The sequence below is a fragment of the Arachis hypogaea genome, chromosome 9 (assembly GCF_003086295.3).
Source record: "Arachis hypogaea cultivar Tifrunner chromosome 9, arahy.Tifrunner.gnm2.J5K5, whole genome shotgun sequence".
NCBI lineage: Eukaryota > Viridiplantae > Streptophyta > Magnoliopsida > Fabales > Fabaceae > Arachis > Arachis hypogaea.
The window spans coordinates 10,292,609-10,317,732 of record NC_092044.1 but is presented as its reverse complement, the minus strand read 5'-3'; the positions used below and the strand labels follow the sequence as shown (position 1 = coordinate 10,317,732).

General features: G+C 24.7%; 1 protein-coding gene across 1 annotated transcript; it reads left to right on the top strand.

The window, feature by feature from the left end:
• Positions 1 to 16,661: 16,661 nt before the first annotated feature.
• On the top strand, positions 16,662 to 24,942 carry LOC112710320 (dimethylnonatriene synthase). Its single transcript, XM_025762490.3, has 2 exons — positions 16,662 to 17,768; positions 24,071 to 24,942. Exons 1-2 carry the CDS (start codon positions 16,818 to 16,820, stop codon positions 24,698 to 24,700), a joined length of 1,581 nt encoding a protein of 526 aa, XP_025618275.1. The 5' UTR covers positions 16,662 to 16,817; the 3' UTR covers positions 24,701 to 24,942.
• Positions 24,943 to 25,124: the final 182 nt, after the last annotated feature.

The window sequence follows — 25,124 nt, the reverse complement described above, 5'->3', positions numbered from 1 at the left end:
TTTAACTAAAAACTAATGAGAATATACTAAAAACTAACTAGATCATACTAAAAACATACTAAAAACAATGCCAAAAAGCGTACAAATTATCCGCTCATCAACCATCCAAGAACCAAAAGGACTTTTCTTTTTTGTGGAATTGCTATCCGCCTTAGGATCTGCAATTTGGGAAGATTGATTTGATTGATTAATCTCAACGGTATCATTTGTATTTAAAGCTCCCTGATTTTTGTCTCCAATTTTTCCTTTCCTTTTTTGCTGATTGTGGATATTCTGGTCAGGTGTTTGCTGGCTGCCAGCGATGCTGTTCTCCCCATGGTGGTTCTGATCAGCTTCACCATCCTGGACATATTTTTTCTCCACCGATTATTTTTTCACATCTGGATATCCATCAACCTTGTGACCATATCTTCCACAATAAAAACAAATTTGATGTCTTTCATAAACTAGTTAGAATTCCTTCCCCAGAGCCATGAATGATGGGACTAACTGCTTCCTCAAATTAATTTTCATACAGATGCAGAAAAATTTGCCTCTTGAATGAATGGATGTGAGCTCATCAATATGAAGCATTGTGTCCAGAATTTTTCCTACCTTCCATAAGAAGTATTTATTATAAAGTTCTGCCGGAATATTTGAAATTCTAATCCAGACAGCCACTTTCTATACTTTCGTTTTCTACGGGATGAACAATGGTCTCCATTTTTGGATTAACAGATAATAGTTTACGATCATCCAAGAGCCATCAAAGAGAGCATGAGCATAATCATCTTAGATAGAGAACCTAACCATGAAAAATCCTCCTTCCAAATCCATCACTTTGATGTTCTCCTTATTTGCCCATCTTCTGTTGATCCACCTCTCCATGGTCTGTAAATTAATCTTTTTTTTCCAGTAGCTTAACAATCAGTGTTTGTTTTCATGGCTTACACCAATCCTCATATTCTTCAAGGGTAATCTCGATATTGGGTATTGGATTGAATGGTGCTTGATCCTCTGCACCCAGCTCTAGAAATTTATTATCAGAGATATATTCTTTGGCCACTATCTCCACTATCTCTTCTGGATTCAGTTTTTCCAGTCAATCACCTACCAATCAATCCCTATATGATACTTTTTGAGGTTGAGTAGGGATTGTTTCTATAATGATCTCAGTATTTAGCACTACTTCATTTCCTTTCTTAGGGTCTTCAGGCTTCTCAGGTTTAATTAGTTGATGACCATCATCGTCCATATGATCATCAGATTGATCTGTCACATTCATCTTTACTTTCTTAGTACTTCTTGCCACCAGATCTTCTTTTTTGGTGATATCTTTTTTGTTTCTAATGATGGAATTTTAGAACTCATAGAGATAATTTTTTATGACACAATTAACTATAAATATAATGATATCATACATTCACTAGTGGGAAAGTTAACTGAAGTGTGTGCTTTTTTTGGTTTAAACTTTCTTGTAGAGTTTAATACGGTTAGAGTTTCTTCTTAAAAAAATATAGGGTAAAGTATGCTTTTTATTCCTAATATTTTTGAAATTTTTTAAATATCCCTAACATTTAATTTGATTAAATTTTATCTCTAACATTTTCGATAAGTTTCAATTTTATTCCTACTGTTAATTTTTTTACAGTCAATCGTCAGTCAAACTATTTTTTTTCAATTATATCCCTAGTTCTCGTTATCACCATCTTCACTTTTTTTCCTTTATTGTTACCATCACCATCTCTCTTCACAGCCCCAACTCCATTTGAACCCTCATCCCATCCTTACCACCATCACAAAGCCACTCTCTTCTCAAACTCATAACCTTGTCTTCTTCCTCATCTTTCTTTTACTCTCTCTCTCTCTCTATTTTTTACAGCCTCAATCTGAGTTCCAACTCCATTTGAATCCTTTCACCCCACCATTACCATCATACAAAGTCACTCTCTTCTCACACTCATAACTTTGTCTTCTTTCTCTTCTATTTTTTACTCTCTCTATTTTTCTTTTTCTTCCTAAAAAATAATAATCTGAAATGCTTGTGGTATTTTTGTTGTAAAAATTATTGGTTGAAAAAGAATTGCGGGTGATTAGGTTAGGAGTAGAGAAATTATGGGTGAAAGAGGAAGAGGGTTGCAAGTTGGGATAAAGAATAAGGGTTAGTAAGGGTTACAGTAGTGGTGAGGTTGGATTGAATTGTGAGTTGTGGGAGATTATTGTTTCTTGAATGTGGATCTGACATGTGGCACTAGTGGTGTGTACGGGGTGGTAATGGTGGTGGGAAATGGGAAAAGTAGTTATGGAAGGTGAAGTTCTATAGTGGGGCAAAGTAGATGGGATGGTGGTGGATGACAATAATGATGGTGGTGGTAGTGGTGATGGTGTTGATGTTGGCAGTGGTGTTAGTATTGGTGTTGGTGATGATAATGATAATAGGGGTAAATTTAAAAAATAAAAATGACTAATAGTTTGATTGTAAAAAAATTAATAGCAGGGATAAAATAGAAACTGATTTTAAATGTTAAGAATAAAATTGAATCGAATTAAACATTAGAGATAGTTTTGAAAATTTTCAAAAACGTTAGGGACAAAAAGCATACTTATGTGTTTATTCAAATATATTATGTTTGATGGCAACATCAAAAGATTAAATTAAAGGTGAAAACTTACATCCAGTTGTCTTTATGCAAAGTTGCTAGTTGAAAACTATTAGATAATAGTTTAGTCAAACATGTCAAATCATCTAATAGTTTTCAACTACCAACTTCATATAAAAACAACTGCACGTGAGTCTTCTTCTAAATTTAATCACTTAGAGACTTAGAACTTTGTACTTCTCTGAAGGAACAAACTTTATGCTACTGATCTAAAAAAATGCTATGTTTATTCAAATTTAATCTATTTTATTTTATTTTAGGCTTAATTATTCTGTCAGTCTCTATAGTTTTATCAAATTTTCAGTTAGATCTCTATACTTTTTTTTCCTTTCAATTCGGTTCTTGCACTACTTTTAATTTTATAATTATATCATTTTTAGTGTTAGACATATAAATTAAAAGAATATTAGAAAAATTGAGTGTTTTGGAGTATATATATTATTGTATCTGATGCTTTTCTTTTTATATATTTTAATTCATGCAACGGTCATAAAATAATTCAATTATTTTCTTTTTAATTGGCAATAATTCAATTTAATACTTTTCTTCTTAATAACAACGGTCATATTTTCAAAAAGATTAGCAATAAATTAATTCAAAATTTTTATTTTTATTAGAGTATCTCATATAGTACTAAGTTTGAAATCCAATCTTAAAAACACAACAATTCTCCAATGTTTCAAACTTAGAAAAAACTAGAAGAACTAAAGAAAATTGAGAATATTTTGCATTAGTAGAGTATCCAAAAGGATTTGAACTTCACCTTAGGTCGAGTGGGTAACAACCTTATAAAAGTGTGGTAGAGTAAACTCTTTGAATTTTATATTTTTGAGCTTATGGTTGAAGCACATCCATAAGTCCACAAAACATTTTCTTAAGTAATATTGCTCCTGGCTGTTTATGCTTTAACGGCCATGCACCACATCCTGTTAACATAAAAGCTCTAAGTTAAGTGCTCAAACTCATAGGAGACGACCTCATCTCTACTCTCATTTTTGTGCTTATCCATCAAAATATACGGTACATTAACATGTCTAAGTCTACTATGCTAATCAAGAGAATCAACCAAATAAATATAAGCTGAATTTTCTCTTTTATTATTGTCAATAATATTTAAAATAAACAAACCATCATTTTGATAACTTTTTTGTACATAGACATCATTCTTAGACAACATGATAATATTATTATCAAATGTTACCATGACTTTAGCATTGTTGAAAAGGTAAACTGACACAAGACAATGTTTAATGATTGAAATATATTTTACATCAGATAACATAAGAGTTTTCTCAAATGTCATTTTTATTGATACCTTACATTTACCTAAAATGAAAACCTTGCTAAAATCTCTTAGGTAAACAACTTCATTCTTATTATTTATGGGAGTAAACTGGAAAAATAGTTTTCTTTTAGTACAAATGTGGTTTGTGGCACAAAGAGTCCACAACCCAACTCTTAGAGTCCTTCACTAGATAGCATTCAGAAATCATTGCCATTATGACTTTATCATCTTTGTGATTTGCTATGTTTGTAATTATCTTTCCTCTTCCGTTTCTACTATTGCTTCTATCTCCTTAATTGTTATTCCTTTTTATTTTATATAAGTTGATGCAAAATGTTTAATCCTGTCACAAATAAAACAAGCACATTTCTTATTTTGGGGGTTGAATTCTTGCTTCTTGGAATGAGACTTAATTACCTTAATATGAAATTTGTTTCCATGATTTGAATGATTTTTGTGTACAATTTTAACAATATTAACTTTAGCGTACACTTTTTTATTATATTGTTCATTAGCCATATTTCTATTTTTATCCTTTATTTTAATATGTACTATAATCTCTTGCAAATTCATGATTTTTTTTGGATAAAACTCAATTTAAAATCTTTTCATAAATCTGACAATTTATCAACAATAATTTGAGATACGAATTTTTTGGGTAAAACATCTCATTCCTTAGCAAGTTCATTTACAAGCTTAATAAACTCATTAAGTTGAGAAGAAATACTTCTATCTTCTACCATTTAGAATGCATTAAAATTATAAACTAAAAACTTTTTACTATTTTTTTCTTCGTAAATATATTTTTGTACCAATGCATCTCAAATAATTTTAGCATGAACAAAATGACAATGAATAACATATAAATCATTATTTAATGCTCTTAAAATTTCATGTCTACATAATTTATCTTTTATTTCCCAATCTTTCAAAATTTGATCATAATTTTCAGTATCCTCATCCAACTTAGGATCAACTAAGACGGAATTGATTTCAGAAAAATATAATACTTCCATAATTTTATTTTGCCATCCTATAAAATTAGTTCTATCAAAACAATCAATCTTTAAAACATCAGAAATAACTTTTGTAGCAACTAAAATATCATGATCCATAATAAAATAATTGTAATATTAAATCCTTAAGATTGTTGAAAATTAGATTTTTATAAAATAATATTTTAGTTACTTTAAATATAAATAAAATTTTGTAAACAAATAAATTAAAAGAATATTAAAACGAGTTTACCATGAATCGTGCTAGGCATTACCCTTAAGGATTTATTACCGTCCTACTCGTAGGTGGAATGGCTTTGACGAAAATCTTCCAAGATTAAACGTGAATAATCAAGAATACAGTCCACACCAATATTCTTATAACACTTAGAACAACACAATCTCGTTCTTTTTCTTAATTGAAAAATATATTGTAAGTAACTCTTTTTAATATTTGAAAAGGCTTAATGTTATTGAGAGAAAGGAAGCACAAATTTTATATTAAAAAATTGAGAGTATTTTAGAGTATATATATAGTATTGCATCTGATACTTCTCCTTTTATATAATTTTATTCATGCAACGGCCATAAAATAATTCAATAATTTTATTTTTAATTAATAATAATTTAATTTAATGCTTTTCTTTTCAATTAGCAACGGTCATATTTTTAAGAAGATTAGCAACAGTCATAAATCAATTCAAAACTTTTATTTTTATTAGAGTGTCTCATATAGTATTAAGTTCGAAACACAATTTTAAAAACACAACATAAAATATTAGAGTTAACTGGATATTTCTTCCCAAATTAAAGGAATTCATAATTAAAAACCTAACTAAATCTTTAGAATTTGAATCCTCTAAATTTTGGATTTTTACTTGAGAGAATAAAATGTGATCTTTCTCCCTTAAATGTTTTCTCTTTCATATTTTTTTTTGTCCTACTTATGAAATAAATGGTGAGAGATTACACTTTATCCTCTAAAGTAAAATTTAAAATTTAGAGGATTTAAATCCAAATCTTTGACGGTATGTATTTTGGAAGAAATATTCTATTAATTTTAATATTTTTTTATATAAAAATAACCTAATTACAAAATTAAAAATAATGCAAAAATATAATTAAAAAAATATATAAAAACCTAATAAAAATTTAATAAAACTATAAAGAATAACATAATTATTAAACCTTTATTTTATTGTTCATCAGAATTAGTGTATATATATATATATATATATATATATATAGTCACCAAAAAAATACGAGAGCTACTCAGATAAAGATATTTAAAACGTCTTTTTTTAAATATGTTTTTAAGTAATTAAAATTCAATACATATAATTAATTAAACTATGTTATTTTTATCAGAATTTGATCAGATAAATTGATTTGACTAAAAGATCGGTAAATTAAAATGTTGAACTAATCTAAATTAATATTTTTTATAAAAAATAATTATAATATTTCTATTATAAAAAATTACTAAATTTCTCTTATTATTATTATTATTTTATATATATATATATAAATTTTGAGAATCCTAAATTTTTTAATTCTTTTATTTTCTCTATGCTGTTATAAAATTAGGATTTAGAATTTTTAAAATTAAAATATATATATATAATAAAAATATTTTAATCATTTTTTATAATACGGTTATTGTAGTCATTTTCTGTAAAAAAGAATATTAATTTAGATTGGTTAAAAGTTTGATTTATCAATTTTTTGGTCAAATCAATTTATCTAATTTAATTTTGACAACAATAATATAATTTAACCGATTATATATATTAAATCTACTTAATATACTAAAACTGAATTTTCTCCCGGCTAATAAAAGTGACGTGTCGATCCCTCGTGATTCCGTTTTCCCTCCAAAATGAATTTACTTTTCTCTATTCTAAATTATTTTATAAAAAATATCTTTATTATAATTATATTATCATTAATATTTAATGAATAATATATAATTATACTAATTTAGGAACATATCTTCATTATAATTATATCAAATTAATATTTAATACATTATTAAACTACTTATCAATTATCAATTAAAAATATTTTTAATCATTTTAATAATAATAATAATAATAATAATAATAATAATAATAATAATAATAATAATAATAATAATATATAATAATGATATGATAATGGCACCAGTCGTAATAATCATGATAAGAATATTTGATTCTAATTATAAAATGATCAAATCTTATGATATTAATAATACACATTGATTTTAAATATTTTTAGTCATTTTAATTATATTGATTTTAAAAATATTGATATAATTCTAATTCTTATTCATTATTTAATAATAATAATAATAATAATAATAATAATAATAATAATAATAATAATAATAATAATAATAATAATAATAACTTGAAAATCCGTATATAAACTATTTCAATTACTCGTGTATTATTATTAAAATTCTATATGTTCGTAAATATAATATGTTCGTGTATTATTACTAAATTTCAAGACGTATATTTCTATTTCAATCTGTGTATATTAGGTATAATATTCTTATTCATTGTCCGAAATTTCTCTGATCAAGATAGAAGATAATGATTCTAATCATGATATGACAAAATTATATAATTTTAATAAAATTAATATATGATATGTAATTACTGTATCTACTTAGTATACTAAAATTTGATTTTTTCCTCTCGAATCCATTTTAGATGTCGATTCCTCAGGAATCCATTTTTTCGCCAAAATAAATGCATTATTTTCTCTTCTAAGTTTATTTTATAAAAATATCTTTATTATAATTATACTATAATTAGCATTTAAGTAATAATGTATATTTATACTAATTTTAAAAAATATATTTATTTTTAGAAAGTACTATTCTCATGTAATGAAAGCACTATTCTCTCTTCTAAAATTATTTTTAGAAAAATATTTTTATTATAATTATATTACAATTAGCATTTAATGAATAATGCATGATTATACTAATTTAGAAAAATATCTTTATTATACTAATTTAGGAAAATATCTTTATTTTTAGAAAGTACTATTCTCATGTAATAAAAGTACTATTCTTTCTTCTAAAATTATTTTTAAAAAAATATATTTATTATAATTATATTATAATTAGCATTTAATGAATAATGCATGATTATACTAATTTAGAAAAATATCTTTATTATAATTATATAAAATAATCTACTTAATATTCTAAAATTAGATTTTTTCCCCAACTAATGAAAGTAAAGTGTCAATTTTTCATGAATTTATTTTCTTTTTAAAATAAAAGCACTATTCTCTCTTCTAAATTTATTTTAAAAAATATCTTTATTATAATTATATTACAATTAGTATTTAATGAATAATGCATAATTATACTAATTTAAAAGATATCTTAATTATAATTATATAAAAAATTAAACATAAATTTATCATTCTAATTGTTATAAATATGATACTAACGTTCATAGTGGTAAATTGATATTGTAATAATTAATTTCTATAATTATTTTTGTACTACTAAAGGATATATATAGTGTTTCTTTGTGGTTAGTGAGTATAAATCTAAAAATCAAAGCATTATTTTTTTTAATCTGTTATTCTTCTTTGATTGGACAATTGTTTCTTAGGAGTTTTGTAGGTCAAGTTCAAGTCACATCCCCTCCACATTTTCTGCGTTTGTCCGAAAATATTCAAAGTGGAGCATATAATGAGATTGAATTTTCACAATTTAAATTCAGTTTTGAAAAATCCATGCCAACATTGAAGATGCAATTCAAAGATTGGTACTATATTTAAATTTTCTTCTCTTAAACTTTTTGTATTGAAAATAATTTTATAACATATCGTATTTTTTTCAGAAACTACTGGCCTTATGGTGCATTAATGCAATGCCATTAAGGAGAATAAAAGTCAATTTAATTTAACAATTTTAATAAGAAGATAGTTTGAATTTGTACGGATTCTAAGTGTTCGATCTTATGATGTTATTTCGGTTGGTTGTTACGAGAATGACTCTAATCTATACGTATCTAAGGATTAGAATATATTAAATATTATTTAAATAATTTAGTTCTAATATTGGTAGTAAATTAAATTAGTTTTAGATAAATTTAAATTGGTGTCTCAATTTATATATTATGACTATTCTTTTTGGATATGTTATTTTTAAACTTTTTTTAATATGATTTTTTTAAGTTTGTTTTCTTTTTTGGATATATGTATCACATTTTTTTGTATTTCAGATTAGTAATACAATTATTAAAAAAAATGTAATTTATCAATAAATTAGAATGATTAATTAAGATTAAGGCGTGAAAAAGGAAAAACAGTCGCAATACATGGTTTTGCTTTCTTGCTAATATAAAAAAATACGTGAAAGAAAAAAATTAAAATATCACTGTTTAAAAAAATTATTAATCATGCATATGAAAAGAGATTGGGAAATATGTATGGATATAAAAAATAAAAAATTATTACTCAATTGTAAAATAAAAAATAATTATATATATATATATATAAATAATTATAACAAAAAAATTTAATATATGTGACTTAAATTTTTATATGTACAATAAATATATATATATATAGATAAACAAATATTTAGAATTATTTAATAAAATTAATATATATGCATAGATAAATAAATAAATTATTATAATTTATAAAAATTACACATACGATGACATTAAAGAATAAAATAAATATTGAATGATTGTAACCTCAAAAAAATTAATCATGATCAAAAAATAATTAATGTATGCGATTTAAATATATTTACATACAATTAATATATATATATATATATAAAAGTATTTAGAATTATTTAACAAAATAAATATATTCTAAAAATAAAAAAAATATTAACTAAACAATTTATATATATACATTTAAATAAATACAGAAATTAGTATAATTTAATTTATGAATATTATCATGCATATGATGGTATTAATGGAATAACAAAATTATTGAATGATTGTAGGCTAAAAAAATAAAAAAATAATTAATATATATGACTTAATATATATGTATACTTAAATAAAAAAATTTAAAAATATTTAAACAAAATAAATAAATATATCCTACGAATAAAAAAATCATTGAGTAATCGAGTTAATATATATTGGTAGTATAAATGAAAAATCATTAAATAAAAAAGAAATAGTATGCTTTCAATTTTGGGAATAAAACGTAAATAATTATAATATAATAATTTGTTTAAATATTAATATTTAAAATGATTATTTTAAATCATAAATTTAGAAAAGAAAAAAAGTAGGTTAACAAAAACAATTAATAATTATATTAGAGTTGATATACATAATACTAGATTAAGAAAAAATAACTACAATTCAAATTAATTTTAATAAAATAATTTAAAATTATAATTTTAACCTTATCACGTGCATAATACAAATTATTGAACAATTTATTATCACGTACATGGCACGGATTATTATACAATTTCTCATGTGTTTTTTTTTCAAAATAAAAATATTATTTTTACTTATAATTATTATTCTTTAACAATTCTTTCATTTAAACACTAATATTATTTATTAATTTTTTTATTCTTATTTCTCATATTTATTAAAAATTCTTTTTCAATATTTTAGATATTAATTTTTGTTATTTAATTAACTTATTTTAGGTATTTACTTATTAAAATTTTAAGTATTAATTATACCTCAATTTCGGTATTAAAACTTTGAACATAATTTCAATTTAAGTTTGGACAATATCAAAACATATATATATATATATATATATATATATATATATATATATATATATATATATATATGACATTTTAGGTATTAATTATTATTAACTTATTTTATGTGTTTAATTATTAAAATATTAATTATTAATTATATTCCGTTTACCATGTTAAGACTTTAGATATAATCCCAATTTAATTTTCGACAATGTCAGAAGTAAATATATATATAATATTAAATTAGAATAGTAGATTTTAATTTTATACAAAATAATATAATAGATATAGAGTATAAATAAATTTACTTAACAAATATAATTATTCATAATGTGATATTTTATTACGATAGCATATCTTTGTATATTGACTTCCTATATAGCAATATATATATATATATATATTGAATTCTATTCGACCCTCTTTAAAATAACATGTAATTTATCCTCTCTAATATACTAATTTTTTATTGGTTGATATTTTAATTTATTATACTAATAACTAAAAATTTATCCCTCTCTCATGAGTTTCACTCCATTTTAACATCAATTGCAGTATGAATCCTTATTGTTACAAAAATTAGAACTTACACTTACTATTATAAAGTTATCAAATTAAAAGGAGATGTACTTTTAAATATGATATTGTACCAAATGTTATTATAATAACAATTTTTTATATATATGAAGGATGAATTATTTCTTTTCTTAAGAATGATCTTTCTTTTTTTTATTTGGCCACTGTTTTTTTTATCAAATCGAAACCTTGAAAAGCCTCTGAAATTGTACCTAAATACCTTCATGCTGAGATGGGTTCTCGATCCTATGCTTTAATTTGTTCTAGCTATAAAGCCTAATTAATTGTTAATTAGAACAATGTTTAAGTTAATAAATTTGTAATAGTTCTTCAATAATTTCTTTCATCAATATTATTCCAACAGTTTTTTTTTCTTCGGCTAAAAAAATTTACGGAAGTGTTTCTTTATTAATATTTTAAAAATTATATCATGATCTATTTTAAATAATAGTTTAATTATAAATAGTCTTTATTATAGTTAAAATATTAATTTTAGTTAAATTTAAGTAATTTAAATTACTAATATAATTAGTAATTAAATTGAAATATCAACTAATAAAAAATTGACACATCATAAAGGGTAAATTACATGTTATTTTAAAAAGGGTTGGATAACATTCACCTATATATATTGTTTTAGTCTATTATTTTTCTATCACATGACATATTTATTATTATATTTTAAATTTAGAATTTCCTTGATCTAACGTTGCATTGAAAGAATGACAAGTAAAAAAAAGAAAAAAATATGGAAATATTCCAAACATAATTACCGCTAATCTTTTTTTCTTTAGTTTTAAATATATTATTTATTTTATTTATTTAGAGTAATAACTAAATTTATTATAATTATAGTAAAATTATCTTTAAACTATTAGTATTATTAGTAAATTTTTAAAATTATTTACATATTATTAGTATATATAATAAGTAAAAGTAAATTTCCTTTCATGTTTATCATTTAAAAAATTTATGATTTTCACATAGTCTATATTCTATATTTTTTTTCCATACCTAATGATTATTGACTACGATCCTACCAATAGTATCACCTATAGTAGATTATATGAAGAGAAAGTATGAAAAATAAAGACAAGAATTATAAGACTATAGAAAGTTTTCTATTCAAGTTTGATAAGACCAAGACGGTTTACATAGAAATAGTTAGAAATAGTTATAATAGATGATAAGATTAATTGATTCATTTACTAAATTTTTTTAAATAATGCTAAGTTCAATTTATAAATAGAGTTTAATTTTAATTCACTGACAGTGTAAAGCGTTTTACACAGTCGTGTAATCACATCCGTTCTTTTGAATGACCATTCACGCGGTCAATGTGAAATGTATTTATTGTTATTGATGTGTCATTACATAATTGGATGCACGTGTAAAAATACTTTACACTGTCAGTGCATCAAAATTAAATTCTTATAAATATTTTTAGTTCATATTTTAAGTTAATTTTATAAGTACACCATTTCACAAGTCAAAAACAATTCTTTTTAATAGGTTTGTAAATACTAATAGCTTTTATATTTAATTTATTTTGCAATACGATAAAATTCATTGTTCAATTAAGACTTATTTGACAAAAATATTTGAGAATGAATTGGTAGAAAGAAAGGTCTATGTCTTCTCAAATTTTGAGATTGAAAAATCAAGTGGAATATATCTTCTGTACACACGTGCAAAATATCTTTTAAGATGGAGTCACGTATAATACATACTGTCGATGTTCATAAAATTCTGAATAATCATTTTAATTTGCTTGCCCATGCTGATATATTGAAACAAACAAATGAAAAATTCTACTTATTTGGTACATAATTAATTTATATTAACCCACACAAAATTATTTTTCTTTTGGTTTTAAGTTTTGCCAAAAAATTGTATAATAACATCATTTTATCGATAAAAAAATTTTATCGGTTTATTTATGAAAATATTTGAAATTGTATTGTGACTTTTTTAAAGGTATATCCTTTTATTAATATACTATTATTAGTTTTATCGTTTAACATAAAATAAATCAATAAATTCTCTTTATTTTATACACGTACGAAGTTATAATTTTTTATATTATTCACTTATTTGTCCTTAATTTGGTACTTTTAATTCTTTTTTTTTTTGTTCAATTAGATGCTATTGGATTTTTTACTAGAAAAGAAAAACTTATATCATGGTCAAAAATAGAGAGAAGTGACCAGTACATTGTGATTGATCTTCATGATTTGCAGTATATAAAATTTTAATATGAATATTTCTTTTGAAAATAATTATGTGTTGTGGTGCAAATTTTTTTGTTCTTTATGTATTACTACTTACTCTCTTAATTCTCGCTTTCATTCACAAATGAGAAAAAAAATAAGATGTACACTATGAGATCAATTTACAATCCAATTACTTGATCATCTATGTAATCACCAAACAACTGAATACATAATTTATTCTCTAATTTATAAAACTTAACAAAGACATTGATAAACATATTGGTTTCGCATTTATTTATATATTTTATTTATTTATGTTATATTTGTAATTGTATTATATCTATTTTTATCAATATATTTTTAAAAAAAATATCGTTAGTATTAACACATTATGTATTAAATAAATTAAATGATAGAAACACGTAAATTTTTTTCAGTCAAGATTAAGCAAAATACTATAATTTAGACTTACAATATCAATATATTAATAGTAAAATAAAAAAATGTAATATTATATCAAAACAAATCTTTTAAATCATAATTGTAATTTATTATTGAAATCATAATTTAAATATTTTAAATGGGATAATTTTATTTAGAGAATTCATCATTCAAACATAATTTTTATACACTTAATAGCTACATTCGAATTAATACATTTAATATTATATTTAAAAAAACACGAACGATGCATATTATATAATTTATTTATTAATTAAATTATTACAATTTAAATTAATTTTAATAAAATAATTTAAAATTATAATTTTAATTTTATCACGTGCATGACACGAATTATTACACTTGTTTTAATTACTAAAAAACACGTTTTAAGTATTTTTATCAAGAATGGCTCCCAAAAAAATATAGCCACAGAACTTGGAAGAACGAACATCACAACTCCAAAACTCCAAAGCTCACCTATGATCCCTGTGTATTGTACTATGTATTTTAACGAAATAAAAAATGTCTCCCTATAATGTATGCACATTTTCCTTTGATTGTTAGGTTAGCTTCTCTAATTCTTTCTACCATGTTTTTCAATAACACAATTTATCATTATTCTCCAGCTTAATTATTATTAAGGCAAAATAATTGATTTTTTTCAATATTTGTGTGTAAAAAATCCCAATGGTAGAACCAAACCACATAGAAACAGATCGACCAACTTCAACGTGTGGATGAGAGATGACTATGGTGGTTGTTAAATAATTACATCAACAGCATTTAATGGAAGAGAGAAAATTGAGAGATACATTTTCCGGATAGTATAATAATAATATACTTGTTGAGTAAACTACTAAATCGATTGTCCAGAGTTTTGATAATGACTAATAAGATTCATAGTATTGTGAATAAAAATGGTTAGATTGTAAATGATTGATATTGATACATATATACAAGTAGAATAGTGAACAGCGCATCAAATTCTAGAAGATTCCTAATTAATAGAATGCAAAGAATAAAATAATAGAATGCAAAAAGTGAGGGGAAAAAATCATATTTTTTCAGAAATAAAAAAAATCATATTTTTTCAAACATTATTTTTAAATTTTAATTATCTAAATACATTTTTTTTAGAGCAAATTTATCGTACCCCGACAAACTCTATAAAAATTATAGAGTTCGGGTAATTCCCGACGAACTCCTTTTAATTTTTTTCAACCCCACGTTTTTAATCCATTATCATCATCTCCACATAGTATATAAATCTACAAACAGTATATAGGAGTACACAAAAATACACAGACAACAAACATGCTTCTTCAAGAATTTTTTTAATTATAAATTAAAAAAATAAGTCATATTTAACAATGACAATCATTATCATCGTCTTAAAAAATACACAGATACACCGAAATAAAATATATTTAACAAAGATTTTTTAAATTATAAGTCGTATTTTATTTTGTAGTCCTATATATTGTTTGTAGATCTATATATTATTTGAAGATGATGATAATAAATTAAAAACGCGAGATTGAAAAAATTAAAGAGAGATCGCCGGGATTAGGCGAACTCTATAATTTTTATAGAATTTATTGGGGTGCGACGAACTTGTTCTAAACCAAAAAAATCATATTTAAAGAATTAAAGTTAAAAAATGGTGTTTGAAAAAATATGATTTTTTTTAATTTCTGAGAGTTACTACTTCTAGAACATTGATGTAACATAATTACATAAATGAAAGAAAAATGATATCAACCTTTTGAATTTGATTGGATTCTTTGCTCTTTATGTCAAGAATTTTTAACTTAAACATATGAGTATAAAAAATGGAAATAAATTCTCTCAATTTTTTTTAACAATTAAAGGAGTAAAATATGATTTTTTATCATTAATTTTATAAGTGGGATCAAAAATAAATATAAAAAGAAGCAATGAAAAATTAAAAATCACACTTTACACTCTTAATTTCTTTAACAATTGGAAAGATCTATTCTCATTGACCAGAGAGAGAGGGGCCTAGTGAATATATCCACTAATTAATTAGAAAAAAAATAAAAAAAAAGTTTCATCAATCCGATTTAAACCTTTTGACACATAAAATAATAATCAATCTCTAAATGTTTAATTCGTTCATGAAAAATAAGATTAGTCACAATATAAAAAATATTATAATTGTAAAAAATACTTGAATATATAAGTGGAGTGTTAATTTTTAGTTTTTATATGCTCCAATCCTTTTGTATTTTTTGAGCAAGAAAAAAAGTATATATCTATTTTGAAATTAAAACATGTAAGTTTTCCTATGAATAATAAAACAAATAAAGGATTGTTTAAGAATATTGTGATACACTTATTATAAATCTGTAAGGATAAAAGAAGTATTAAATTTTTGAGAAAAATTTGAGAACAACTTATAAATTCCTGAATTAAAAATAAAAATATTAAATATTTAAATAAATCTCTAAAAATTTGTAATTAAGTCAATAATGGAATAAAATTGAAGACTAAAAGACAACTAGTGTCCAGCGTTATATTCAATAATTCTTCAATGATTTAATTAGTGACTTTTTCTAAAAAACCTATAAATCTACCAAAATTTTCCACTAACCTATTTAATACTTTAGTTTCTTCAAATATTATAATTGGCCACAAAATCTACCTATTCTGATCATGAATGGCTACAATCACTTCTCATTGTGAAACATCATTCTTGTTGAACAAAATATCTTGAGAGGGTTTTTGTTTTTCGGTTGAAGATGAAAGACAAAAATTAAATAGAGAACGACGTTTTCTACTAAATTTATAAAGAATAAAATAAAATAGTCGTGAATTTACTCTATCTTGAGAAAGTATTTATTGCCGAGTACAGAGATTTTGATCCTTATAAATACAACTGCAGCTAGCATTGTGTATTGTACATACTACATACTCTCCTAGAGACATAACATGGATTTGGATATTAATTCTCTCCAAACTCTTATTTTGGCTTTGTTAATCTTATACTTCACCATAAGGTCCATTAGATCACATAACAATAGTGGATCCAAAAAAAGAAATATCAAAACCAAAGTTCCTGAAATACCAGGTGGTTTACCCATCATAGGTCACCTTCATCTTCTCAATGATAAAATCCCTTATTTTAGAACCTTCTCAGCCATGGCTGAAAAATACGGCTCAATCTTCGCTCTCCGGCTCGGCTGCCACCCTACAATCATGGTTAGCAGCGCAGAGATCGCCAAAGAATGCCTCACAACGAAAGACAGAGTCTTCGCCTCGCGGCCGGACACGGCCGCAGGCAGATTATTAGGCTATGACAATGCCGTTTTTGGTCTCGCGCCATACGGACAGTACTGGCGCGAGATTAGAAAAATTGCGACGCTCGAGCTTCTCTCGAGTTCCAGGCTTGAGAAGCTGAAACACATCAGACACAGAGAGATTTACACTCTTGTCAAAGATTTGTTCAGTTTTTGTAACTGCCACGGGAACTCGAATAAGTTGGTTAGTATAAATATAAGTGATTTAATAGAGCACATGACATTTAACATTAATGTGCAGATGATAGCAGGGAAAAGGTTCAGTGATGAAGCGATTAAGGAAGAAGATAGTGAAGGATGGAGATTAAGGAAAGCGATTAGAGATGCTACTTATCTTAGTGGTGTTTTTGTTGTAGCGGATGCGATTCCATGGCTTGGTTGGTTTGATTTTCAAGGGTATGTGGGTTTTATGAAGAGAACTGCTAAGGAATTGGACTCTATTCTTCATAGGTGGATGGTTGAACACATTGAGAAAAGAGGTGAATTTGAGAATGATTTCTTGGATGTGATAATTTCAGCATTTGAAGAAAATGATGAGATTTATGGCCATAAGAGGGACACAGTTATCAAAGCAACAGCACTGGTATGTTTCAAAGCAACAGCATTAATATTACTGCTAATTACCCGGTTTATAATTCTGGTTTTTTCTTTATTCAGTTGATTAATAATTGAATTACTAATTTTCAGGAACCGGATATTTCTAAAAATTGGGCCGGTTCATCGGTCATCAAATCAATCCGGTTCAAGATAAATACTGATTAACAATGATTTGTCAAAAACTAAAAAACATTAGTCAAAGAATTGGTTATTTGATCAAACCATTCCAATTTTTAGTAATTAACTAATTTAAAAAATAAAATATTAAAATATATTATTTTATTATATTCGATTTAATTTCAATTAATTTTTTTAATTTTTTAATTTCTAACTCTACTTATTTGATTAATGATTTAGTTTTCAGAAACTTGTCTAATCTGATTCAGAATGCTTAGCTAAGAAGCAAATTTTCTGTAACTAAAAATTTGTTGTTGATAATTATTCGCATAGAGTTATATATTATATAATATTAGGATATAAATATTTTGATTTGTCTCCGTAACTTCAAACTAAAATGCCTATCCTGTCTCAAACTAAGAAATCTATAACATCAATAATTATGGTATTTTGTCAAAATAAAATATAACTTATATGTAACCTATGCTAATTAATAATAAGCCAGACTTTTGGTATGTGATACTAATAACTAACTAAAAACATATCATTATCATGTATTTTCAGTTGATATTTATATATCGAAATTTTTGTGGGTCGTAGTCATTGTTGAAGTTTTAGACATAAACATGCCACGTTGGCAACCCTGTTTTATATATGATAGATTGGTCGGATAACAACTTAATTAAGTTATTTTTAAAAAAATAACTTAAATAATAAATAATTATATTAAAAATAATTTATAAATAAATTATTTTATATTTAAATTTTTAATTTTAAAAATATTTATTTTATAAAAATATGATAAAAATAGTAGTATTATGAGAGAAGTTATTTTTTTAATTTTTTTATAAGCTCCTAAATAGATTCTTAGAAAGCTGGAATTTGATTTTAAAAATTACACCAAACATTAATACTACTACTTTTCATAAGTTAAAAACTCAAAAAAATTACTTTTAAAATTTTTCAAAAAAAAAAAAGAATCTATCATAATTATCATTTTAGTAGCTAGAATGGATATAAAATTTTAGTAACACTTACAAAGTATTAAAAATTATATGTTTGCAACATTTTTTTATTTAAAATATATTTTTAAATATTAAAAAAATAGTTCTAAAATTACATAATCATAATAACAATAATACCTTTATATATAGGTACATATTAATTTGCTTAAACTATCATGACTATAATGTCTTAAAAATTAAAAAATTATTAAAATTAAATTAATATTTTTATTATTTAATAATATTTTTTAATTTAAAAATAAAAAAATATTATTAAAATATAAAAAATTTATCACTTTAATTTTACAATATTTGTATAGGTACTGAAACATCTATGTACTAAAATTTGCCATATATATCCAATGGTTCTTAATTAACAAGGACATAATAGTCATAAATATGAAAAAAATGCATAACAGTAAGTATGGGTGTATATGACCTAGTCTGATTTAAAAGTTCAGTTCAGTTCAGGTTTGAATATTTTAAAGACTAATATATTGTAATTTTATTGGATTTTTTTTTGGTCAAGTAATTTCATTGGATTTAGAATTAGGTAAAGATTTTAAAAATAGAATTGATCATTATTTATGGCTAAATTCGGATCAAAATAAATCCGACTTCATCTGACTCTATGTGTATTTTAAAGGGACTAAAAAAGTATATATATTTTAAATTAATTCTAATATTATGTTATATTAATTATAAGTTTATTGTTTTATTTTTAATCACACTTAGTTGAATTAAAAAATAAATCAAAGAAATACGAAATTAGAATTTATAAACAAATTCAAATTCAAATATAGATATCAACTTTTCGATACAAGTATGTTTTTTTCTTTATAAATAAGTGTATCATAATTTTTTGATATAAAAATTATTAAGGTCCAAATTTTACCAATATAGATCCAATTTTAATATGGCTCAAAAATAATATTATTTCACCAAATTTAAAATTAAATAAGAGTGTCAAAAATAAATCCGATTATTATTTAAAATCGAATCCAAATCAAAACGAACCCACCTAAACAGTAATAACACCTCCAAAACATGCTCCATTTGCCATGTTCTTATGTTTAATGACTCAATAATATTATAGCAAGGATGACGCTAGTTTCGGTAGGAAAATTACTATCAATAATGTGGGTGGCCCCTTCTTTTAATTAAATTATCTGTCTAACAAAAGTCAAATTCTAATTTTAAATGTCTACAAGCTTTCTTATTTTAAGCAAGCTAAGGAACACCCGATCCATCCGCATAAAAAAAAATAATAAAAACAAAAGCTTTCGCAGCGAGGTAATCAAATAACTGGAAAGAAAACAACTTTGGTCTCTATAAGTCTATATTAGTAGCTAAAAAGCTGAGATTTTGTATATGCAACACAACAACAGCCCACAAAATTTGTTCTTTTCATACTTAAAATGGAACCACATATTTGTGGCCTAGCTTTTTGTGGTGGTGGTCCTTTTGCCTAACTAACTGGTGAAAAAGATTGCCAATATGGATGAAGTCTGTTTGTATTCTGTTGTTTGTTATGGTCTTTGAAAATTGTTTAATTGTTAAAAAATTTAAATAATTAATTTTAAATATAAAAGTATAAAATTTAAAAATTTTTAAATATTAAAAATTTATCTAAAAAAATAAATTAGACAAAAATTACACACAAAATAAGAGACAATATAGAATTGGCCTTTTACTTTTTACAAATACTAACTGAAGCTACTTTATGCAACTATGTATGAATAGCTTTAATAATCCAATAAGTTTAACAAAACTTGACCATTGGTCGTTGGGGCAGGAAGTTGCAAAACTTAGTCTCATTTCATTTTCTTTTTTGTTATTCGGCCATCTTATATTGATTGATATGCACGTTGATATTTCATGTGTAGCTTCTACTAAAGTGATATAAATGAAGAATATATTTAAAATTATTTCTGAATTTCTTTTAATATATTAAGGGTATGTGAGCCAAGTACAATAAGAACAAAAATGTTATTCCTAAGAGAAGGCGATCTCTATTTAAACAAAAGATAACGATGGTAAAAGAGATAATAATGATGATAAAATATAATTATATAATAAAATTATAAAAATAAAAGTCATAATGATTAGGATAAAAAAAGAGATAGTAATAATATTCATAGTTGATTATATTATTAAAAAGAATTTTGTGGGGTTTAAATTCCATAAAATATAAATAAAATTTTTATAAAATAATATTTATTATTATTTAACAAATTTTTTAATAAAAAAATTATATTATCCCAAAATAAAAATATTGACAACCAAAGTATTTTTTTTCTTTTTTTTTTTGACAAAGATCATCTTATTTTTCATAAAAATAGATAAAAATCAGATTAAATATTTACTCTTAGTTATTCCTCAGGAATCGTGGGATGTCAACTAGTGTTTTTTAGTATAACGACACAATAATGTCAATGGAATTTAGCATCGGATTATATTATAACTATTAGTTTGTAATTTGAGGATTAAAACATTACAACAACAAAGAAGTTTTGTTTCATTAGATAGAATTGAGTACATGGATCAAACGATTTATTAATCTCTATCATGTATTATGTCTTCAAAGAAACTGTTTAGATGTAGATCTCATTTGACCACTTCATGGATAGTCTTTATAGGTCTTTCTTTATCTTTCACCCCTTATCTATCTTTCATCTTATTTACCATCTTGACTGAGTGCTTTGTCGGTTTTCTTCTCATATGTTCAAATCACCTGAGACGCGATTCTACATCTTTTCCACAATAGGTGCTAATCCAACTCTCTCTCTCTCTCTCTCTCTCTCTCTCTCTCTCTCTCTCTCTCTCTCTCTCTCTCTCTCTCTCTCTCTCTCTCTCTCTCTCTCTCCGTTTCTTATTTTATCCAATCGCGTATGATCACTCATCTATCTCAACATTTTCATCTTTGTCACGCTTAACTTATGTTCGTACTCTCATTTGACCGCCCAACACTTTGTACCATCAAGTATAACCAGTTTGATAACAGTGCCATAGAATTACCTTAAAGTACGCGCTTGTGCGCTTATGTGTGCGTGTGTGCGTGTATGTATGTATGTACGTGCGCGTCTAATAGGTTGTTTAGTTCGGTGAGCCCCTATCCAATTTCGGGACCTCCGAAATTGGGGGGCACGATTCCGATATAGGTTTTCCGGAAATTGATTATTTGAATTCTTATTATTTAGTTACTAAATTAGATTTTATTTTAGTGGGCATAAAATTTTTTTGTTTAACCTAATAAGTGGTTATAAATACCTTATAAATTATTGTAGTTGGCATTGAGTGACTAGAGATGTAAATTCTCTTTTTTGGGTTTCGTAATGAAACCATAGTGGAACAAGTGAAGTTGAACGAGTTTCTCTATTGTTGCATCGAGGAATTGGGTAGAAGGTTGAGTGAGTCCCTTCGATTCATCCCAAATTATAGTGTAGACAAATTAGGTTGAGGAGTCCCTTTTCTTGTTGTATCAAGAAATTGGATAAAAAGTTGAATGATTCTCTTTGTATTCAATTTCAACCTATCCTTTTGTTTTCTATTTTCTATTTTCAATTTCAATTCATCTTTTTCTATTTCAATTATTATCTTCTTATTTATTATTAATTCTTTTTTCTTTATCATTGGATATCAGACTTTAGGTATTAGATTAATTTTTATTAATCTATATTTGTTCTTCTTGTATCCTAAAAAAATCCAGTGTCTTTCGCAATTTTTTTTATGCTATTGTCGTTTCTATCTTCTTTGTTTATATATTATTATTGTTTTGTCGTCCTTGTTGATTTCATTATTTAAAAAAATAAAAAATATACAAAGCAACAAAAAAAGAAAAAACACAAAAAAAACGGAGAAAATGTATTTCTTATATTTGTTCCTTTTATATACTAGTTTATTCAACTACAAAATTTAAGGACAAATCCTTTTCGAAAAGGAAGAAAATGATATGTGTTTCAAATGTTCGTAATATAAAGAGTTCAAATATTATTTAGTAGTTATTAGTTTATATTTTAAGTATTAAATTATTTAATTTAATTTTATGTATTTTAATTTTTTTATTTAATTACTAGATTGAATTTTATGTTAGTGGGTTTAGAATTTTCTTTATTTAACTTAATAAGAAGTTATAAATATCTCATGAACTATTATAATCATTATTGAGTGATTAGAGATGTACAAATTTCCTTTTTTGGATTTTGTGATAAAACTATGGTGTGGATAAGTCAAATTGAGTAAGTACCTCTCTTATTGTATGGAAAAATTGGATAGAAAGTTGAGTGAGTCTTTTTTATTCAAATTTTTAAATTATAATGTGAGCAAATTAAATTGAGGAGTCTCTTCCTTGTTGTATTAAAAAATTAAATAAAAAATTGAGTAATTTTTTTTTATCTAATTTCAGCCTATCCTTTTATTTTTTATTTTTAATTTTAATTCATTTTTTTATTTCAATTTTTACCTTCGTGTTTGTTGTTAGTTTTTTTTCTTATCGCTATACTTCAAAACTTAATATAAAAAATCGATTATTATATATTTGTATATTTTTATAAATATTATTTTATATATTTTTTAACAAAATAATCCGTTATTAGAATGATAAAAAAAATTGCAATAAAATAATCAAATTTCTCATGACAAAATAATCAATTTTTTTAAAAACAGTATGATCAAACAATTTTATAATCACTAAATATTTATTTTTATCGGAGACAAATTTTTTATATCCATAATATAGCAAAATTGATTACACTCATGCAATACATATCCTTTTCCATAACTATAAATCTTTTTTATTATAAATACATATCTGGTTTGATTATATATGGTAATGATTTTCATTACAAATATGTTTTATTATAATTGTGAATCTAGTTAATAAAGATTGCATTGTTTCTAATATTGTGAACCACTCCATATCCATGACTGATTATCTGATTGTTTATACTTTATATAGCACTACTCATAGCACTACTCAAACTATATATATTTGACTTTTTTTTTTTTTTGGTGACTATCTATTTGACTATTTGGTTGCTAAATAATAATAAATAAATATTTTTTATCTTTTGTTCTTTTTCCTTCACATGAGTGGAAAACAAAATATTTATTTCATTTGGTCAACGAAAAACAGTGGACTCACCAACTTTAATTTTGTTGTATGCAGATGCTTGTCCTAACTGGATCAGGAAGCACAGCCATAACATTAACATGGGCACTATCCTTACTCTTAAACCACCCAAATGCCATGAAAGCTGCCAAAGAAGAGTTAGATACCATCGTCGGAAAACACAAATGGGTCCAAGAATCCGACATCAAAGACCTCAAATACCTCCAAGCCATTGTCAAAGAGACTCTTCGGCTCTACCCTCCGGCACCCTTAACCGGAATACGGGAAGCCACAGAAGACTGCTCTCTCAACGGTTACTATATCTCAAAGGGCACTCGCTTGTTCATCAATCTGTGGAAGCTCCATAGGGATCCCAAAACATGGTCTAATCCTAATGCTTTTGAGCCTGAGAGGTTCCTTAACGCTTGTTCGGGGATCGATTTTCGTGGTCAGGACTTCGAGTTTATACCGTTTAGCTCAGGAAGAAGGTCGTGCCCTGGCATGACGTTTGGAATGCAAGTTGTGCATCTGACATTGGCTAGGTTGATTCAGGGTTTTGATATGTCAACAAAGAGTGGTGCTGAAGTTGATATGAGTGAAGGGTTAGGTGTGGCCTTGCCTAAGAAACATGCCCTTGATATTGTTCTCAAACCTCGTCTTCCTTTGGAGCTATATGAAGGCCTTTAAATGCATGTATGGCAAGTAGAGAAATAATTCTGTATTTTTAAAATATATCTAGTATATATTTTAAGAATATTCACAATTATGTATCAAAGAAAAAGGTGGCTGAATATTCACAATTGTAGTCTTGTAAGAATATAAGGGGTGCAGGAGAATAATGAGGTCATTTGGGAAATAAATTGTAGTTGTATTACTCTTACTGGTATCAATAAAGGACAAAAGTATCCTGTTGCTTATTGCTTTTAAAAGCTTACTGGAAAATAATTGCTTATTTTTAAAAGTTTAAATCTGAAGCTAGATGATATTTATTACCAAATTACATGCATGTGTAAGTCTTATCTTTCTGGTTGTCTCCTGTTACAAACTTACAGTTGTATTGTAAGAATATATGGATTGCAGTAGAATTATCAAGTTAGGGAAACAAAATGTC